This window comes from Mesoplodon densirostris, chromosome 13 (genome assembly GCF_025265405.1).
Source record: "Mesoplodon densirostris isolate mMesDen1 chromosome 13, mMesDen1 primary haplotype, whole genome shotgun sequence".
Classification (NCBI taxonomy): domain Eukaryota; kingdom Metazoa; phylum Chordata; class Mammalia; order Artiodactyla; family Ziphiidae; genus Mesoplodon; species Mesoplodon densirostris.
The window spans coordinates 85,930,268-85,951,984 of record NC_082673.1 but is presented as its reverse complement, the minus strand read 5'-3'; the positions used below and the strand labels follow the sequence as shown (position 1 = coordinate 85,951,984).

The following is a 21,717-nucleotide window of genomic DNA, read 5'->3' as shown; positions in this document are numbered from 1 at the left end:
GCATTAGGTCTTCGTTGTTGCGTGTGGGCTTTCTCTAGTTGCGGCAAACAGGGGCTACTCTTCGTGGCGGTGCGCGGGCTTCTCATTGTGGTGGCTTCTCTTGTTGCAGAGCATGGGCTCTAGGTGCGCGGGCTCAGTCGTTGTGGCACGTGGCTCAGTAGTTGTGGCACATGGGCTTAGTTGCTCCGTGGCATGTGGGATCTTCCTGGACCAGGGCTGGAACCCGCGTCCCCTGCATTGGCAGGAGGATTCTTAACCACTGCCCAACCAGGGAAGTCCTGATTAATCTTCTTAAGCCTCAGTGTCCTCTGTAGAATGGGAAATCCTCAGGGATTTGCTGGGCAATGCATGTGAAGGGCTTAGCATGTGCCTGAGATGTATGTGCCTAGTGATTATTAATTGTTAATTTATGTGGCATTTCCACATCATCGCTGCTAAAACCACAGGGAGCAGTCTTGGGGTGCCCTCTGCCTCCCTGGAGCCTTGCATTATAGGGCAGGCTACAGCCTGTCCTGTAGAGGGGTGCTGCGTCCCTGAAAACCTAAATGCCCCTAAAAACCCCACGGTCCCTAGTTTCTGACATCATTCACTGTCCCTCTGTTGCTGCCTGGGCTCCTGGGAACTAAATGTCGGGGAGGCTGACTGTCAGGGCCTGGCCGTGTTAGTGGTTCAGGATATTCCTAAATTCTCGAGTTGGTGTGACTGGAGGTTGAGCTGCAAAGTGGGAGTTGGAAGGCTGGCTTTATCCTTGGTCTTAGGCAGAGTGGAATTTATACACCTCTAATTCTATATTGGCTTTCTCGGTGTATGAGATGTTTTAAAATGAAGAACTCGAGGAAAAAGTGCCTTAACGAACAAGAATGGGTGTACGTCGAGGAATCACACGATCTAACAGTGGATGGACTGGGAAGGTAATAGTGTCTTCAGAGAGACAGTCCAAGTCAGAATACTCATGCCTGTAGCCATAATAATAAGCAGTCGCCATATATCGATCACCTTCTAAGTGCTGTGCTCAGCATTTTAATGGACTGCCTTTTATTAATAGTGACTCTATAAAACAGAGGCAGTTTTGTGTTTATTTTTCATGTTAGAAACTGAGGCTGGTGGGGATTTGAACTTAGGCCTGCCTAACTCCCAGCTGCTGTTCTCTGCAGTGCACCTCTTGGCTCCACTACCACGTCCAGAGCTGACCCGAGGGCCACAAGACTCAGCAGAAAGGTCTGGGCGGCGAAGAAGGAACCCAGATCCTGGGTCTGCCAGCTCAGTGGAAGGTTCTGGAAAATGTGCCAAGTCCCTTCAACCTTTGGGTTGGTCCTTCATTTCTTTTCCTATTGAGGAGTTAGATTTGCTACATCCATCTCTGAAGGTTTTTATGAGGATAAAATGTGATAATAGCTGGGAAAGTGCCTCACAAACTTGAGTGATGTACAAATAAAGGGCTTATGTTATTAGATTTTTGATAATGTTGAGTTTTCCTTCATAATGCTCATGTCGTCTTTTGATTAAATTTTAAAACCTTGGGCTGATTCTTTCCGTCCCTTGCTAGGTCGGGCCTTGGATCTACAAGGATAATTTTCTGCCTGTGAGGAAGTTGTCCCCAGTAATGGATTTGGGATGGGGTCGAGATGCACCGTGGCTTGCCCCTTTCTTCCTGTTGGAAACTTGGGCCCTAGGAAATGCCTTGTTTTCAAAATGCATCTTTTCCTATCCTTAAGCGGCTGATCAACATGTATTTCTGTATTAAGTATCTGCTACGTCTCCAGCTCTGCCCGAGATCCTGTGGGACCTCAGGGTGTATGATGGAAGGTGAGGGGAGAGAAACACAGTCAGGAAATGGTGTGGGTGAGCTTGCACACGTGTGTGCCTTACACGCAACTGCGAGGCCAGCCAGGGTCGGCCGAGCTGCCTCACAGAGGAGGTACTGAGATGTGAACTGGGCCTGGAGTTAGGGTTCTGATTGGGGTGCAGGAGGGCACACAGCACGGAGAAGTAAAAAAGAGGCAGGTGTTCCCTCTGCATATTTAGGGAGGCCCAGAACACTGCCCTGAGTGGTTGAGAGAGGGAGCGAGCACGCGTGCGCCTGTGTGTGTTTCTGTGTGTGCACGCATGTGCACATGTGTAGGGTGAACTGTGTGATAAAGGGCCTGGAAAGCCAGGTCTCAGAGTCATGGGGCAAAGTCCTCAAGAACAATGGAAAGTTCTAGAGCAAGAGAGTGGCAGTGAGGCGGGGTGGAGGCTGAGAGAGACCAGAGCAGAAGGCTGGACTCTGAGATGCCGTGCAGGGGTCTAGGTGAGCGGAGACGGGGCAGGTGTCTTCAGGACAAAATCCACAGAGTTCAGTGACGCCTGAGTAGAGGAATTCAGGGAACAGGAATAGAAATTTCCTCCATTCAGACGCCATTAAAATGTGTCGATTTAGAGGCGACAGGATTTTCCTCGCCCAGTTCTAGGCTTCTCCTCTCTCCTGTACCAAGGGGGTAGTTGACAGCAGCAACTTGTTTTCGGTGCTTAAATGATATCAAGTTCATTTATGAATATTTCATTTTTAGCTAACTAATTGGTCTTGAGGATCTAAATTATGGATGCAACAAGATGTAAGATTAGTTTTGTCACCGTCTTGTTAGAGGTTTTCCAGAGCTTTCAGGGCTGATTTTATGTTTCTTCCTTGACAGCAGATTGCACCCTGCTTGTTGGGGTGCAATCACCCCGATTTACGGGGTGCCCACTGGGTGGGATACCGGGTCACATGCCGGGGGATAAAGAGCCATTGGGACGGGACTCAGTCTTCAGGGGGTCCTGCCTGTGGGGAGACACACGCACGACTCTCAGGTCCGGTTGGCCGTGCTGCACTCCCGCTGTGTGGGGAGAAGGGTGGCACCCGTGGGCACCACGGCTGCCGCCTGCTCTGGGCGTCCCTGGGGAGAGGGCGCTGGGTACCCTGCTGCCATGAGTGCCGAATCTGAACCTGAGGTGAAGGGCACGGTTTCTGCAAGACTTTGACGTCTGCCCAGGATTGCTGACGCCAGCCGCAAATTTGGGGGTTCCCAGGGCCACCCACACTTCTGCAGCTAGGTACAAGCTTGAGGCACCCAAAGGACTCCCTCAGGTTGGATAATTTTCTAGAACGACTCACAGAACTCAGGAAGGCACTGTACTTGTGATGACAGTTCTAAACAAAAAGGGCACAGGTCAGAAGGAGCCAAAGGGGGAGATGCCTGGGTGAGGTCGGGACGGGGGGGTTCCAGACAGGGGGCTTTCGGTCCCGCTCCTACACCTGCGGTGTCCTGGACGCCGCTGCCTTCTTCTGGCTACATTACATGACAGGACTCAAGAGTATTTCCAACCAGGGACGCTCACCCGAGCCTTTGGTGTCCAGAGATGTTTGGGGCTCAATGACACACTGCTCACGTGGCTGGCCCCCAGTCTCCAGCTTCTCCTGGGGGTCAGACTAATACCTCTCTTCTCCAGTTCATCCAGAGGTCGGGACTGACCTGACCTGTTGCAGAGCCCCTGAAACAAATCACAGTGTTCGTTCTGTGGCTAAAGCCCCTGTGCACATGGGCACTGCTGTCAGGCAGGGCCTTCCAGGGGCCTAGAGGTCACCCCCAGTGGCTGAGGGCAGAGGCCAGACCTCTCTACGGGTAAAGCCCCCTGTTCACTACACAGCTGCGTCCTCAGGACATTTCAGAGGAGGACCTTTGTCTGCGTGGCGGGGTGCGGAGTCTGGCATCGGGGTTGGGCTGGACCACGGTCTCCTACAAATTGTTAAGCAACACGTTTCTGCAGCTCAGCGGATGGGACGTGAGGTGGGCGTTCTGTAGCCTCTTGGCAAGCTCCGCTCCTCTGTTAGCTGCTGCTTCGGCAAGTTGCTGTTGTAAAGGGTAACGAGGAGGAGAGTTTTCATGGCTTCGGGGTGAAGGTTTGTCCTCGCTCTGCACCTCCCTTTCCTCGCCTCCCCCTCCAGCCTCCCTTCCGCAAAGGCTGGGCCTCCTGTCCACACAGCTGTCATTCCCCTCGGTAAAATCTCAGTGTGGGCAGAGGGATCCAAGGGGCTTGTGCCCTTGCTCATTTGTTCTGGTCTCTTCGTTTGCTTTCTTGTCGTTTAGTACTTTTTTCTCCCCTGTTCCTGACCACCCCCATCTTCGTCTCTGACATGCCCAGGTGACATAGAGGGAAGGCGGTGACTGTGTGTCGGGTTGGACTGCCCTGGCCACGGAAGGCCCTGGTTCGGAGCTCTAGGTCAAGGGGGAGCCACGCTTGGCACTGCGGCTCAGTGGAAACTCTGGTCCCCAGGGAGCTCCCCTCTGTCGGCTCCTCCCCCACGCTGGTGCCTGATGCCTCTGAGCTCTTGGGGACCCCACGTCAGAGCAGGCTTCTCTGTCCAGGGCCCTCATTGTCACGTTGCTCTTTCCCTGCAGACTTTGCTCCAGAGCCGTCCTGCCCTCCTCTCCCGCCCCATGGCTTTCCTGTCTGATTTGGGAGCACAAGTGACCCACTTAAGGGATCCTCACGATGGTAGCAGTGGGCACTGTGGCTGATGTTTCCTGGGCAGAACCGTAACCTTGGGGAGAGCAGGAGGGACCTTGAACGTATCATATTTCCGCAGATGACATTCCCTCAAGATGGTGCTAGAACCTAGGACCCTTCCTCTGCCCTGATGTTCAGATGCAAAGAGGGCTGCTGACATGCCGTGCCTTAGCCAGACAGGTGGCTCCCCAAAGATGGCACAGCGGCCAGGCTGTGCTGGCCCCCTGCTTGGCCTCCTCTGGGTACCCCTCAAGCCACATCACCTAAGACACACCACTCCACCTTCACACAACGGCACGATGCCCCCTGACCCCACTCACCCATCTTAATTCCCACCTTCCCTTGGAGACAAGTGCCTTAACAATGAATGCTAATTAAGAAGAAATACAAGATGAAAAATGATTTCAAACTTACTCTGAAGCAGCTCTGATCATGACATTTAAATCATTTGGTTTCTAGGAAACTTGAAAAATATTGTCTTTAGTCCTATAATTGGTGGCTTTAGATTGTAATTATTTTTTCTTCTTCATCAGAACAATTTGCATCTAATAATTATGATGCCTTGAAATAGTCTGAATAGTTGTGTAACTCATTAAGAGCATGAAAAGCCAAGCAGCCTTGGAGAACGCTTTGCAAAGACGTCCTTAGCAAGTTTCTGAGAACTGGATTTCAGTGGAAATGGTGGTTCATGAGGAGCCTGGTTTGTGAACTGGGGGCTGATGGTCACAACTTAAAATCCTCCCCGGGACTTCCCTGGCGGTCCAGTGGTTAGGACTCCACACTTCCACTGCAGGGGGCATAGGTTTGATCCCTGGTCAGGGAGCTAAGATCCCACAGGCTGCTCGGCCAAAACAAAAACAAAAACAAAAACAAAAACATCCTCCCCACCTTACAGAAGAAACACGTGCAAAGGTTCTGATAAAGTAATATTCTTTTTTAAAAAAATTAATTAATTTATTTATTTTGGCTATGTTGGGTCTCCGTTTCTGTGCGAGGGCTTTCTCTAGTTGCGGCGAGCGGGGACCACTCTTCATCGCGGTGCGCGGGCCTCTCACTATCATGGCCTCTATTGTTGCGGAGCACGGATTCAAGACGCCCAGGCTCAGTAGTTGTGGCTCATGGGCCCAGTTGCTCCGCGGCATGTGGGATCTTCCCAGACCAGGGCTTGAACCCGTGTCCCCTTCATTGGCAGGCAGATTCTCAACTGCGCCACCAGGGAAGCCCTGAAGTGATATTCTTAAATCACATTATTACAAAATTGATTATACAATAGCATAGAGGTGCAGAGATATTAGCACTAAAGATTGTTTGCAGCTGTTCATTTCTGGAACTGCTTCAGACTTTCCTTTTTTAATAAAACGTGGAACCAAACCTATTTGCCCACTTGGAACTTGAGTGCATGCCCTGCACTGTCTCCTCCTGTGACTACATGGTGCCCTCTTGCTTCCTTCATAGAGTTTTCGGTCATGAAGAGGAAGAGAGGCAGGCCAAAGGGGTCCACGAAGAAGGCCAGCCCCGAAGAGGAACTGGCGGAAAACAACGTTATTCCCAGCGGGGACAGCCCGCGGGCCCCCGAGGGAGGGGGCAGCCTGACTCCCAGCAGCCTGGAGTGCAGCAAGTGCTGCCGGAAGTTCTCCAACCCACGCCAGCTGAGGAAGCATATCTGCATCATCGTGCTGAACCTGGGCGAGGAGGAGGGAGAGGCCGGTAAGTGCTGCGCGAGGGCCAACCTTGTGGCCTTCTGATAACTCACACGGATGTAACTACTCACATCCGTTTTTCCTGGTTCACTTGTTACTTGAAACCGCACATATTTATACATGTCCCACCTATCTGGAAAGTGCTCATTTTTGCAATGATTACTGACTGTTACTGTACATCATCTTGAAATTGAGTGTATCATCTGGTAGCTGATGCTCACAGAGCGCAGGTCTCGGGGGTACTTGAGTAGACGCTTGCGGGGGGTTGCAGAGAGGGTCAGACAGTCTCTGTGCTCTCGAGCTTGTGTTCGGGGTAAGACGATGGGCTTTTAAAATGTGAAGTGTTACAGGATAATAAATCAGGAGTTGAGAAAGTGTTCTGATGGGAATTCCGGACTGAGCCTGGTGTCGCCGTTTGGGTGGCATTTGGAGTAAAGGAGGGAGGGTGTCTCAGTGGGCGAGTGGGACCGTGTGAGCAGAAGAGCAGACACTGGGATGCTCGCGGCCCCTGTGAGTGACCCTGATGGCCTAGATCGTGGCCGGCATCCTTGAAGAGCGTAAAGAATACCAGGTGCTTCCTCCAGGTAAGTACTTAGCAAGGCTTCAGCTCTGAAGTAACTTCTAAAAGAGGCCGAAGGACATGTGAGTGTGAGCGGGGAACGTCTCCTAGACAACTTTCTAGGAGGACTGAAACGGCAAGATTGCACCGGAGAGCTGAGGGCCTCTGCTGTCGTGCTGTTGTTGTTGTTTGATTCTTGCACCAGTTTTGAGGTTTTCAAACCACGTCTGAGAATTTAGGAAGCTCTTACTGTGTTTTGTACAACGCTAAGCATGCCGTTCTGGTTACGGATTTGGGCTTTGGACTATGGCTGCCTGGGTTTGAATCCTAGCTCTAGTACTTACTAACTTCATTCTGCTTTATTTTCCTCATCTGTAAAATGGGAATAAAAACAGCACTAGCTAATATGGTTACTCTGAGGATTCAATGAGACAGGACTTTGTACAGTGCTTAGAACAGTACTTGCCATTTCAAAAGCACCCATAAGACTGACATGTGCACACGGCTCTACTTCAAATGGATAACCAACAGGGACCTACTGTGTAGCACAGGGAACTCTGCTCAATGTTACGTGGCAGCCTGGATGGGAGGGGAGTTTGGGGGAGAAAGGATACACGTATACGTATGGTTGAGTCGCTTTGCTGTGCACCTGAAACTATCACAACATTGTTAATCGGCTATACTCCAATATAAAATAAAAAGTTAAAAAAAAACACACCCCATAAATGTTAGCTGTTACTATTACTCATAGCCATATGGACACAGTGCTATTTCTGTCCTTCCTGTTTTATAGATAAGAGCATTCAGACACTAAGGCATTAAGCAATTTGTCCAGGATTCTTTAGCTAGAAAGGGATCTTGGCCTTTGAACCCAGACTGTCTGACTCTGAACCCCAATTCTTTTTTTTTTTTTTTTTGTGGTACGCGGGCCTCTCACTGTTGTGGCCTCTCCCGCTGTGGAGCACAGGCTCCGGACGCGCAGGCTCAGCGGCCATGGCTCACGGGCCCAGCTGCTCCGCGACATCTGGGATCTTCCCAGACCGGGACACGAACCCGCGTCCCCCTGCATCGGCAGGTGGACTCTCAACCACTGCACCACCAGGGAAGCCCTGAACCCCAATTCTTAAGTCCTAGAAACACCTCGCAACAGTGGAGCAAGACCCTTGGTATGTAAAAGCCTAGCACAGATTGGGTCAATTATTGAGGTAAGACATCACCTGATATTTATCAAACATCTAGGTTGGTGGCCAAGGCTCATTGCCAACACCTGTTGCAAGTTGTAGAGAACACAAAGTGTTGTTCTTCCCTTTAAAGAACTGCTCTCAAGGTGACCACGTGAACTCTTACTAGGCTTCAGGGGCTGATGCAAATACTGGACATGGATTCAAAGAAGGTAAGGCAGCGGGCTGGCAGCCGTCCCAAGATAGAGCGTGAGTACTTGCCGTGTGAGAGACGGGGCAGGAGCACGGTGGTTTCGGAGGAAGCAGCATCTTGCTTCAGAGCCTAATGTCCTTTCGGCAAATACACAGAGTTTTAGCAATAGGATGGCCGGTGGAAGGGTTAGGAGGCCACGGCCGTGCACCTGAGGCGCACATCCCCAGGGGATTCTTTCCCTCCGGCCCTGGTCATGCAGTTGCTCCCCTCCTCTCGCCACCCACACCCCCTGCCCTCTGAGTGTGTCGCACGCTCACACACACACCCCGCCCTGGCCCCCGCTCTCTTTTTCTCTCACAAATACTCAATGGTTGTCTCGTTTTAACCAGAGGGGCCAGATCTAGCCTCAGGGCAGCTCTGTGTGTACTGGCCCGAGTCCTGAGAACCCAAGTCTCTCTGCTCATTCAGGGCTGTCTCGTTGAGAGTCTGTTTTGGTTTTGTGCCTTCACACGGCTGGCTTGTCTGGTCAGTCCCCCTCTGAGAGACTCCTGGGCTTTCTGCACAGTTGTGGTTAGAAATCAGGGATATCCCTCTTTGGCAACACCGAACATTCTGGCTGTTTCTTCCTCCGGGCCTTAGGCCTAGATCTAACTTGGAGGGTGTGTGAGAAGTTCAGCCCCGTCCGTGGACGTTCCCCCAGGCTGTGCTGCCCTCGGGGGTTTCTTCCCGAAACACACTTCTGCAGTGTCTCCCTTCACAGGAAAGTGCAGACTCTTCACCTGGGTATCCACGGCCCTCACCGAAAGGATCTTCCATGGAGCTCTGCAGCGTCACTTTTCCACGCCATATAGTATTCTGTTGTTCATGGCAACCACGGTACATTTAGTGATATTTAGGTTATTTCCATATTTTTTGCTGTTATAAATTTACTCTAATAAACATTCCCTTATGTATATGTATGTGTTTGTGTATGTTTATATATGTGTATGTGTGGATTATTATTTGTTATTTTTGTAGGATAAATTCCTAAAAGTAGAACTACTGGGCCAGAAAGTGTAATACGTATAGCCAAATTGCCCCCTAGAAAGCTCACACCAATTTAGATTCCAAAAGTAGCCAAGAGTACCAATTGGATATTATCATTATTATTTGTTTTCTTTTTTAATACCTGGAATGATATAAAAAATACTAAGAGGAAAGTAAAAATAATCCAAAATTTCACTGCCTAGGTATAAGGTCTATTACACTGTGTAAAAAAAGTGAAGAAAGATCTTTCTCACTTCTATGTATGTTCATATACATTTTTCAGAAATGAGGTCATATATAATGGTCTGTGATCTTTTTTCACTCACTAATGGAGCAGATAAATTTTTCATGTCAGTATTTTTTCTTTAACAAGCTGTTTGTAGCACGTTCTATGTTGCAGATACTGTTCTCAGTATTTTACAACTATTATCAATAGCTCATTTCATTATCATGGCAACATCATAGGCACTATTATCATTCCCATTTTATAGACCAGGAAACTGAGGCACAGAGAAGTTCAGGAGTTTGCTAACATTCACACAGCCCGTAAGGGGTGGAGCTGGACTCTGAATGCACACATTCTGGCTGCAGGGTCTGTGCTTTTGATTGCGATGCTCTGCTTTCTGACTGAAAACAGTCAGTAAATGTAGATTTTTGTCATTTTTAAAGGCCACGCAGCATTTCATTGTGTGCATGGGCCGTACGTTTTCCTTCATTGGTCTCCAGTTGACTGACACTGAATATTGTTTTAATTTTTTCTCCCTGATTAAAAACAAACAAACAAACAAAAAACTACCCAGGTGTACAATCAAGCATGCATTTTTATTTTATTATTACTATATTTGCACTTGTGTCTTTATTATCTTAGGTATATACCTAGTAATGTAATTCTCGGGTTAATAGGACATCTTTTAGGCCACATGTTTTATGATTCCATGTATGTGTAATATTCAGAAGAGATAAATCCATAGAGACAGAAGACTGTTGGTGGTTACCAGGGGCTGGAGGAGAGGGGAGAATGGGGACAAACTGCTTAATGGGTACAGGTTTTATTTTGAATGATAGAAAAGTTTTGGAACTAGATAAAGGTGGTGGTTGCACAACATTATGAATGTTCTAGATGTCCCTGGATTATTCACTATAAAATGGTTAATTTTATGTTATGTGAGTTTTATCTGAATAAATCATATGAAAACTTTAGTTGATAAAATAACAATAAAACTATTTGAACAAAACAAACAAAGAAACAATAGGGCATCTTTTGCATTTTGACACATACGCATGTCGTCAAGCTACCCGGTAGACTGTGTCTATCAGTTATTTTTCCGACGTTGGCTGTGTCCTCATATCCGCCTTTACTCTCTTTATCCTGGGTTGTGTCAGTTTTTATCCTGTTAATCTCTAGTGTGAACAATTTTCTTTAATTATTTTAATTTGCCTCTATTTGGTCACTCGTGGACTCTCTCATTGCAGTTATTAGGGGTTTTTGTTTTGTGTGTAATTTGGGGCATTCCTTGCTCACGCCCTTTACTTGTTACACTTTTAGATCACCATGTATTCTGAAAATATTTTCCAGTTTTATCCTTTGTGTTTTAGTTTCATTTGTAGAATCGCTTTCTTTGTCTTTTGCATTTTACTGTAGTTTTAAATATCAGCATTGTCACTACCGTCAAATATTTCTTCTAAATTTCTTGCCCTTTTTATCATAGCTTAGAACACTTACCTATACCCCAAAATAATAAACAACCTTCTATATATTGCTCTGTTATTTGTATGTTTTCATTTTTTTTTTTTTTTTTGCGGTATGTGGGCCTCTCACTGTTGTGGCCTCTCCCGTTGCGGAGCACAGGCTCCGGACGCACAGGCCCAGCGGCCATGGCTCACTGGCCCAGCCGCTCCGCGGCATGTGGGATCTTCCCGGACCGGGGCACGAACCCGTTTCCCCTGCATCGGCAGGCAGACTCTCAACCACTGTGCCACCAGGGAAGCCCTGTTTTCATTTTTTATCTATATCTTTGATCCTTCTGGAATTGTATTTCTGTGAAAGTTGTGAAGTAAGACAGTTATATATATTTGATCAATAACTATGGGCAAAGGAATGATCTTCATAAGTACAATTTGAGAAAGTAATAAGGGTCTGCTTCCAAGTCTAAGAAACACTTTAAAAAATAAAGCTTCAGGGCTTCCCTGGTGGCGCAGTGGTTGAGAGTCCACCTGCCGATGCAGGGGACGCAGGTTCGTGCCCCGGTCCGGGAGGATCCCACATGCTGGGGAGCGGCTGGGCCCGTGAGCCATGGCCGCTGAGCCTGCGCGTCTGGAGCCTGTGCTCCGCAACGGGAGAGGCCACAGCAGTGAGAGGCCCGCGTACCGCAAAAAAAAAAAAAAAAAAAAAAAAAAAAAAATAAAGCTTCATATTTTGAAACAATTATTGGGATAATAGGAAGTTACAAAGATAGTATAGAAAGGTCTCACGTACCCTTTACCCTCTTCCCCCGCAGTGGTGACGTCTTACATAACTACAGCACAATGTCAAGTTCAGGACCTTGACAGTGAGATACTGTGTGCGTCGTTCATCATTCATCACACATGTAGGTTTGTGTAGCCACCGCGGCAGTGGGGAGACAGGACTGTTCGTCACCACAGACGTCTCCCTTGTATTCCCACTTTATGGTCACCCCGCAACCACTGATCGCCAACCCTGTGATTTTGTCATTTCGAGAATGTTATACCAACTGAATCACACAATATGTGACCTTCTAGGATTGGCTCAGAAAACCCCCTTTTCAAACCAATTTCATAATTTTATAATTGAGGAAGTTGAGGTCCAGAAGTGATGATTATCCAGAGTCACACAGCTCCTCGGAGGTAGGGCTGGGTACCATCCCATGTGTCCCCACTCCTACCCTGTGGCTGGCCCAGCTCTACCACTTTGTGTCTTAAAACCAGTCTCATTTCTACTTCGTGGATGTTGATTTTGTTCATTTCAGTATTTTCTCAGCTTTTTCTCTAACCTCATGGGAAATGAAAGTTCCATCCTGTATGGTCCTGACGTTTATTTCCTATTCTGTAATTAATTTGGCAATCTCTTCAGCAGTGGCAGACAGGCAGTCCTTTTTAATACGATTCTCAGCTTCCTCCAGTGCTAAGCTGTATAGAAAATGGCCTCGTAGTCCATTGATTTGAATGACCTAAGTGCACGTTAATTTAACAGATACCAAATGGAAAGGTAGAAGCGCCGGGTGTTTTTCCCTTTCTGGCCACTGCTGAAGCTTCTAAAATATGCAGAAATGACCTTACGCCCAACTGCCTTGTGGCTGACTTCCCTCTGATGATTGCTCCACGTTCCCTAGTTTGCCAAGCACAATATTACAATTTGGAAAATTCTTGCATAATTGTTTTAATTCATGCTCTGTAAAGAGCAGTTTAGTGACATTTTGAAGAATTGACCTTGACTCTTTTGCTTGTTAAAACAATTAGAAGAACACAAAATAAGCTTTTTCCCTACACTGAACCATGGCAAGTTAAAATAATATTTTTGATATATATTCAACATTTATTTATTTTATTCTGCATTTGAATAATAAAAGAAACCAGGAAAAGAGATTTTTTTTCCCAATGACATTACGTGGAACAGCTGGTATTTTTGAAAAACATTTTGCAGCCTACTGAAATCAATATGTCAAGTTGATAAAAGTGACTTCTGAACCTTTCTAAGCTTGTTATTTCTGGGCTCATTTTATGCAAGGAGAGTTGCACAAATTTGCTGCTATTCTTGTTGAATCCTCCTTAAAGAAGACAAGGCATTTATTATTTATTTATTTATTTATAAATTAATTTTTAAAATAAATTTATTTATTTATTTTTGGCCGCGTTGGGTCTTCGTTGCTGCACGCAGGCTTTCTCTAGTTGTGGTGAGCGGGGACTCCTCTTCACTGTGGTGCGCGGGCTTCTCATTGCGGTGGCTTCTCTTGTTGTGGAGCACAGGCTCTAGGTGCGCGGGCTTCAGTAGTTGTGGCTCGTGGACCCTAGAGCACAGGCTCAGTAGTTGTGGCGCACGGGCTTAGTTGCTCCACGGCATGTGGGATCTTCCCGGGCCAGGGCTCAAACCCGTGTCCCCTGCATTGGCAGGCGGATTCTTAGCCACTGCGCCAGCAGGGAAGTCCCCAAGGCATTTATTTTAAGATCTTACTTAAGATGCACCTATAATCTTCATGAGGATTTTTTACAGCAATATTTCAAGTGTCTTCTACTATATTTGTGTTAGCAAAACAGCTGACTTGATAAGTAGCTTCTGTGATTGAAAACTGTTTTGAGTGAGTTGGGTTTGAAAATTTGCAGGTGGAAAGGTGGAGCAGTGTCAGTCTCTGAGTAGAACACTTTTCTCTGTGGAAAGATGTAGAATGGTGAAGTCTGTTTCCTCTCGCCGCCTTGTGAACCCTTGTTTTATCTCTGTGCTAATCAGAGGAATGCAAAGTGCAGTGGCCTCCACGCATACATGGTCCTCAGCATGCTTGGAAATGTGGGACTTCGGGACAGTTAGTGTCACCTTTCAGGGACCCCCCTCGTCCCACTTTCCTCCTGCCCCACCTGCTTCGTGAGCTTGGGCCCTTCTGTTTAGCCCTTAACTGTCACGGGTTCTGTCGGTGTGGGCCAGGGTACGCCCTTACAACCAGCCTCCCCCATCGCGGTGGCCACACAGAACCAAGCTTTCCTTCTTGTCCTGCTGCAGATTCTCAGGAGGCTCTGCTCACCCAGGGACCCAGGCAGAGAGAGCAGTCAGCATCCCGAACACAGCTGGTCACCGGGCAGGAGGGGAGGAGAGCCTGAGGGTTTCATGTCAGCCCAGAAGCGACCTCTGTCATTCCTGCCCCTGCAGTTCATTAGCCAGAGCTGATCTCCCCCAATGTCAAGGGCCCAGGAAGAGTGACCCTGCCGTGCCCAGGGTGGGGGAGGACTGGGAAGGTTTGGTGGCTGTCACTAGTAGCAACTGCATGGCTCCTACCATTTCCATGGGTTTGCCCACAGCTGTGGTCTGGGGACCTGCAGATGTCCTCCTTGCCCTGACTGACCATGTCCTGAGCTCAAGGCCTGCGTCTCAGTCTGGGGTCCCACAGGCTCCATATAAATGTCCCCCTGATCTTCCGTCCTGGTGACTGGCCACCCCATCCACGTGTCTCATCCAGAAACCTCTCCCTCACCTGTCACGTCCGGCTACTTGCCACAGTCAGCTGACTTTTCCCGCTGAATATTCCTCTGATTCTTCTCTGCATCTCTGCTGCCATTCTTGTGGGTCAAGCTCCATCATCTCCTACGTGGACTCTTGTAACAAGTCTGGTCTGCCCTCCCTCTCTGATCCATGCTCGATGTGCGTCAGCGATCTGCAAATATATCCCCAATAAATATTTACTGATTTACTAATAAGTTGCATTTTTAAAATTTAATAATCAGGACTTCCCTGGCGGTCCAGTGGTTAAGACTCCGCGCTTCTACTGCAGGGGGCGTGGGTTCAATCCCTGGTCGGGGAACTAAGATCCCACATGCCGTGTGGTGTGGCCAAAAATTTAAAAATAAAAATAATTAAAAAAAATTTAGTAAGTATCGATGGAGTTCTTAATGTGGGTCTATTCTGAGTGTCTTGCAAGTATTAATTTATTTTCTCTTCACAAAAATCCTACCAGATGGTTACTGTTTTTATCCTCATTTCGCAAACTAGGAAACTGTGACAGGTAGGAAGCGGTGGACCTGGGATGGGAACTCAGGCGTGGTGGCTCAAATACATACACTGCCAAGTGCGTATGTTATAGGCATTATGAAACGTACGTAAGATATACATTTCAAAAGGAAGAGGTAAGAAAACTAAAGAGGAATCCTACTACTTTCTTCCCAGATTTCAGTGGATTGTCCTAGGCATCCCCTGGATATGTGCCTTCTGCTTTGGGAACCATGCCTCTCCTTGCCATTAGAGCCATCTTTCTGAAATGCAAACCGGTCACATCCCTTCCCTGAAGACAGCCCGCCCTGATGCCCACCGCTGCTCAGAAACAGTCCAAGCTCCTCCAGAACCTTCTAGGTTGTTTACGTATGACCTGGCAGCTGCCGCCCTGGACCCTGATTTCTTACCCCGTCCCATGGTGCCCACCTACGACTCTGTAATGAACATCCAGAGGCCACAGTGCCCTGTGCTCTCTTGGTTTCTCGTGCATTGTTCATTTTGCTTGGCACGGCCTGCTTCCCTTTGCCCTCTGAAAAACTACACTTGTCCGCAGCCAGTGCTTGGTAAATATCTTGTGAGTGAGAGCATGAATCTTCATAGAACAGAAACTAGGACTGTGCAGTGTCTAACGGGGGGAAACTCAGCATGTTTCATCACCTCCATTTGCGTTTCTGTGTGGAGTGGGTCACACGACGCGGGAGAGGTCCCAGGTCCGTGTTGCTGACTGTCTGCCTGGCCATTGTACTGGCTTCCACTCAGCTCTTGACTCTGTAGTTGTTTTCTGTCTTTCCTCCTTCTACGCTGCTCTTCACATTTCAGGTTCCCGCTGACATTCTTTTCACCTGTATTTGAGGGGTGCCTGTGAAAGTTACCTCTCCATTGCTGGTGCTATGGAGTCATCCTTGAGTCCTCCTCTGGCTCACTTCCAGCCTGCCGGCCCCGTCAGCCTGCTGACTCCCTCCCCACGATTCTGGAGCCCTCGGTCGGTCTCCTCTCTGGGCGTCCTCCCTGCCCCGGGTCTGTCCTGCTCATCTCTCATATGGACTCTTTGCATAGCGGACTGGCTGCTCCACTTCTAGACCTGCTCCCCGTAAGCTCGCCCTTCACAGAAGGATGTCACGTGCTAAGGTGACACGTCACGTTGTTGCTGAGAGTCCTCCCATGGCCTCCCCGGCTGCGTGGAGGGGCCTCACCTCTGCCTGCTTTCTGCCCCACTTGCCCCCTGGGCTCTTCTGAGCAGGCAGCTTTCTCTTCTTGGAAAGCTGCCCCCAACCCTCTAAGCCAGCTCCCTAGCTGTTTCTCATTCTTGAGGCTGGCACGTGCCCTAGTGCAGGCAGCCCTGCTAAACGTCCGCTGAAGGAAAACACCTGCACATGACCTTTCTCTCTCCAGTAGCTCCTGACACTTGGAATAAAATTCAGATAAATGAGAATGGGATCCATTGTCAGAGTTGTTTATGGAAGGAAGAGTGTGAGATCTACAGCCTTGAGCCCCGACAGGCCCCAGAGACGGGCCCTGGGTGAGCAAACTGTGGGTATGGCTCAGGCTGCTAAGTTTGGCAGATGTTTGTTTACATGCTTCCATAATTCCAGAGGCGAGCTGGTCCAGAGCTTCGTGTAGGTCCACAGAATCCTAGACCCAGGTCAGTGGGAGCGTGATGCTTGTGGGCCCCAGCTGGGCCCCGCAGGGCTGATGGTGCCTCCTCTTACCGTGTGCCCGTCTGTGCCAGCTGCTGTCAGGGTGCTGGGCATCTGTTCTCATCCTCCTGCTGGGTGCCAAGGTAGGGCTGCCGGCCCATCGCTTAGATGAAGATACAGGCTCTGCTAGACAAAGGAAGCTGCCCGACGCCAGCTAGTAATTACATGAATCCTGGTCCCTTCGACTTCCGAGCTCCAGCTTTTGTCACGTGGATCCGGCCATCTTCGAGTGCCAGTCCTCTGATTCTCCACCTTGCCCTGGCCCAGAGTCACCTGAATTAAACCTCCAGTCCCTTTGGTGACTAAGTGTCCCAGTGTGAGACACGTGACACAAGTCAGCCGTGGAGCTGGCCCCGTGCTCTCTACTACGGACTTGCTGTGGCTCTCAGGTAACCACAGGGCACTCAGTGCCTTTTTTCACGGTGGGGGGCAGGGGCCGGGGAAGAAGAGGAACTGACCAAATCCCACCCCAGTGGGGCTTTGTGTCAGGACTTTGGAAGGAGGACTGTCTTGTCCAGCATCTTGGAGGCCTCTTGTGCTGCAGCCCCTTGGCGTTGTGCTGTCTGCAGTTCAGGGGGCTGCCTGTATCCCACCTCGAGGGACGCGATGGGAGGGATGGAGCCTGTGACACAGGGGCCTTTGCTCCAAGTGATGGCTCTTCAGACAAGTAGCAGCTACTTATTATTCCCCCCCGACCCCCCCCCCCCGTTTTGAAAAGGAGTCTCTCTCTCACCATTAACAACCGGAGTACTGAGAAGTGCTGCAATGAATGGCCCGTGGCCCGTGGCCCGGCGGCCTTTAAAGCCGGACTTACTGCTGCGTCTGGTGCTCCCCAGCTGCTGAGGAGCTGTCTGAAGCCAAGGGCTGACTGAGATCCCTGCAGCGGCCGATCTTCTCCTCTTTTTTCTCCTCCTTCCTGAGCTTGTTGCTGGGCACTAAGCCAGACTTTGGAGATCAAAGCGAGTAAAAGGAGTCTCTTCCCTTGAGCAGCTGAGCCTGGGGAGGAGGACCAAGGGGTGAATGGATACAGGACGACGGAGGGGCCAGCCCAAGGCAGAGGGGGCAGGGCAGGACCACGCACCCGCCGGTGTATCCTGGAGGGCTCCCTGGAGAGAGGGGCCGTGAACTCCACGTCTAAGGTTGACATAGGGGGCGGGGAAGGGGACGGGCTAGGCATTTCCATCAGGATGGTTGCTGCGAAAGCCTGCAGGTGCAGGGCTGGGGGCGTGTTTGAGGAATGCTGGCTAGTTCACTGTGGGGAGTGTGCAGTGAGGGCAGAGTCACAAGGAGGCTGACGGCCTCGTGCTCTGCGTGCGCTTCTGCGCACAGTTTCCTGTCTGTGGGAATGCCGTGCTCGGAGCAGGTGCTTGCCTGTCCTTCCCTCGGAGCAAGAGAGACAGGAAGACTTGAGAAAGCCTGAGGGGAAGAGGGAAGGTGAGAGTGATGCACAGTCAGCAGGTTCGATAGAATTGTCTTGGGTTAATAAGTTTCTTAAACTGCTGCATTAGCGGTGTGGCACGGATCAGTGGCAGAGCCCCAGCATATAATCCCGTGTCAGGCTGCTGTTCTGACAACTGTGCTGGGCTTTTTATTAATGTGGCTGATAACACTTGACTCTCTGGGGTGTTCTGAGATTTAATTAGTTCTTGGGCAATTTGGAATAGGTACTTTAGAATATTAGTGCTGTGTTGATTATAAATGAGTGTGTATGAACTATTTCTACAAATGTGTGACTGCTCATATGGTTAACTCTTCATCTGCCCTTTCCTAAATCAGCTTGCCTTGCTTGCATGCTATTCCATGTTGGGGACTCTGCGAAGGCTCTTGGGGAGTTAGAGGGTAAACACAGACACAGATCCCACTGCTAAGAGTGGGGAGTTGGAAGACGGAGCAGTATCCCTCCCAGAGGAACTCCTCTAGGCCAGCAGGGCATGGTGAGCAAAGAGCAGGGAGACTTCGAGATAAAGGGAACTTAGTTGAGAGCTTTGGTATCAAATGAGCTTTGTTTTTCTTAGTGAAGTCAGAGAAGCTCATCAGAGTTAAAGGAGTGTGTGTGTGTGCATGTGTGTGTATGGTTAGGAGCTGAGAAAAGTGGGAATATTTTTGAACCCCTGCTGCGGATCTTTCATTAATTCATCGGAAGCATTGATTGAGCACCTACTGTTTGTGTACCAGGCGTGCGGTGGTTGCTGGGCTATGTGATGTCAAGTGAACGGAAGTTTGTATAGTAACGTTGTTCAGAGTTTGATGGGCGGGGCAAAGTGTCAGATGACACTGACACTTTGGGGTAAGTGGGATGAGCACCCGCAGAGGCCACATGGGATCTTAAGGGAGCTCGGAGACGGGACTTCAGAGGCAGCCTGGGAGAGCAGGGCAGGTCAGGAACGGCCTGGGCAGAGCTTTGACGTCCACGTGGGCCCGGCGTTCTGAAGGGTGGGTGGGGCTGGAGGTGAGAGGAGGCCGAAGACGGGGAGGCGTGTGGAATGCAGCCTGGCAGAGGGCGTAGCATCCCGTAAGGCCCGGAGGAGGCTGCTGGCTGCCTGTGCTTGTGGGGAGACTGCGTAGGAGGCTGGCGCAGGGCCTGGTGGAGGGTCTGCAGTATGTGGTTTCAGCAGTGGCAGTGGGCGTCAAAGAAGGGGGTGTACTCTAGAGCTGCCGAGGAAGTGTGATTCCCAGGCCCTGGGCACAGGTTGATGTGGACAGGAAGCAGGAAGTTGTGCGAGGGAGGGGGCCTAGGTTTTGGCTCGGGTGCTGGGGTGGAGGGTGACCCCTGCCAATCCAGAGAACCCAAGGGAGAAGCAGGTTTGGGGGAGAGAGGATGAGTTTGTTCTGGTCACACACTGAGTTTGGTGGACTCTGGGTGTCCATGGGGGTGTCATCCACCTGGGTGCGGGACCGGCAGGAGGCCCCTTCGTGGGTGAGGGCACAGGTGGGTGGTCAGCAGGGGTTGGGATGGAACAGAAGCAAACAGCAGGGTGGCTTCCTGAGGACCCTGGTGCCGAGCGTCCAGAGGGAGGGAAAAGCAGGAAGGCCGCCTTAAAGGGGGAGGAGGACGGGATCAGCGATGGTCAGCGATGCAGGGAGAGTCAATGAGACGAAGCTGGGATAAGAGTCCTTTTGTCTTGGGAATGTGCCTTGTGCTGGCCTGAGCAGGAGCCGTGTCAGTCGGGGGTGCTTGACATGGCAGGGGTGAAGATGAGATCTGGGGGCCGGAAAGAGGGGTCATGTAGAGATGACCGAAAGCGTCGCCCCGTGGAGCTGGCAGCAAGCACATGGCGACTTGAGAGTTTACTAAAGGGATTATTTGTAAAGTGTGGGCAGGTGTTGGTCCTGGGGGAGGCTGGGGACAGGGGGGAGTCGTTGTCACCCGAGGTGTAGAGGCAGGAGAGAGCTGCAGCCTTTGCAGGGAGGGGGCCTGGAGAATATCGCCCCCTACTCCCCTCCCTCCCTCCCTCCCTCCCGTCTTCTGCTGGTGACTCTGTTGGCCAAACCCAGTGGGAAGCCAGAGGGCAGTGGAGCCCCTGTGTGACCTGTACAGGTGAGCCTCCGGGAGCTGGGTGGAGACAGATGAGGGTGGGCCTGGAGGGGCAAGTGGGAACTTTCTAGAACACTGGGGACACTGGATCTTTGCTCATTACCCTTAGAATGGAGCACATGCCTGGTCTCTGCTCCTTAAGCAGGGCCACCTTCGGTTGAAGTCAGGACGCCTCCCTGCGTGAGGGCCCCGGGCACCGTCGTAGGAGTCTCAGCACCGAGGGGCGCGTGCACCCACCTGGGAACTCCCGCTTCCATGTTGCAGTGTCGTCACTTCTTTTTTTGTTGTTTTGTTTATATATATATATATATATTTTACATCTTTATTGGAGTATAATTGCTTTGCAATGGTGTGTTAGTTTCTGCTTTATAACAAAGTGGATCAGTTATACATATACATACGTCCCCATATCCCCTCCCTCTTGTGTCTCCCTCCTACCCTCCTTATCCCACCCCTCCAGGCGGTCACAAACCACCGAGCTGATCTCTTTGTGCTATGCGGCTGCTTCCCACTAGCTATCTACCTTACGTTTGGTACTGTATATATGTCCATGCCTCTCTCTCGCTTTGTCACAGCTTACCCTTCCCGCTCCCCATATCCTCTAGGGGTAAGACAGGAATAAAGACACAGACCTACTAGAAAATGGGCTTGAGGATATGTCATCACTTCTTTTTTTTTTTTTTTTTTAAAATTTTTTTTTTTTTTTTTGCGGTATGCGGGCCTCTCACTGTTGCGGCCTCCCCCGTTGCGGAGCACAGGCTCCGGACGCGCAGGCTCCGGACGCGCAGGCTCAGCGGCCATGGCTCACGGGCCCAGCCGCTCCGCGGCATATGGGATCCTCCCAGACCGGGGCACGAACCCGTATCCCCTGCATCGGCAGGCGGACTCTCAACCACTTGCGCCACCAGGGAGGCCCTGTCATCACTTCTTAAACGCTGTCTTTTCAAAAGGAAATGAAATGTAAAGAATTCTGTCAGTGTGTGTGGTTGAAGAGCCGTGAGGTACAGATGTCACGAAATTGATACCGTTCCCAGGACGTCGGTGACTCCGCAGGACACTCCAGGCTAGGGGGCGGGTGAGGCAGCCCTTCCTGTGCCTCTCCTGTTAGCACAGACCAGCCAGAACCTCCGCGAAGCCATGATCCCAGCCCAGCCCTGAGCTGCACATGTGCGCCTTCAGGCATGAAGTCACTGGCCCCAAACGCGTGCGGCCTGGGGGTGACTGCGTGATCCCCCCGCCCCGCTGTGAGAGGACTCTGCCACCTTCCCTCACTTGAACCTCACAATGACTCATTTTGCAGATTTGGACCCTAGGTTTAGAGACTTCCAGGCTGGTCCAGCTCGAAGGCAAAGCTGGAGTGTAGCTCACACACCCTGACTCTGCGCTGGCCACTCAGAGCAGTGACTGTGGTGAAAGTGGTATTTGACAGTCCCTCCTGCATCCTCATCCACTTGTTTTAAAGCTGAGGCACTTGCAGCTGAGATGGAGGGCTGGGAGGGCCGTGGAGGGGGTAGCTAGCGGAGGGCTGGCTTGGACCCTACCCACTTTAACCAGAGCAGTCGTGCCCTTTTATTGATTGTTTATGT

At 50.2% G+C, this 21,717-nt stretch overlaps 1 protein-coding gene across 4 annotated transcripts in view; it reads left to right on the top strand.

Annotated features, from left to right (window-relative positions):
- The window catches only part of ZFAT (zinc finger and AT-hook domain containing), a 254,220-nt gene that overhangs the window by 122,294 nt on the left and 110,209 nt on the right, over positions 1-21,717 (top strand). For all 4 annotated transcript variants that reach the window (XM_060116135.1, XM_060116136.1, XM_060116134.1 and 1 more), the window contains one exon: positions 5,983-6,234. In XM_060116135.1, coding sequence (XP_059972118.1) covers positions 5,983-6,234 — 252 coding nt within the window. The remainder of the gene's footprint in view (positions 1-5,982; positions 6,235-21,717) is intronic.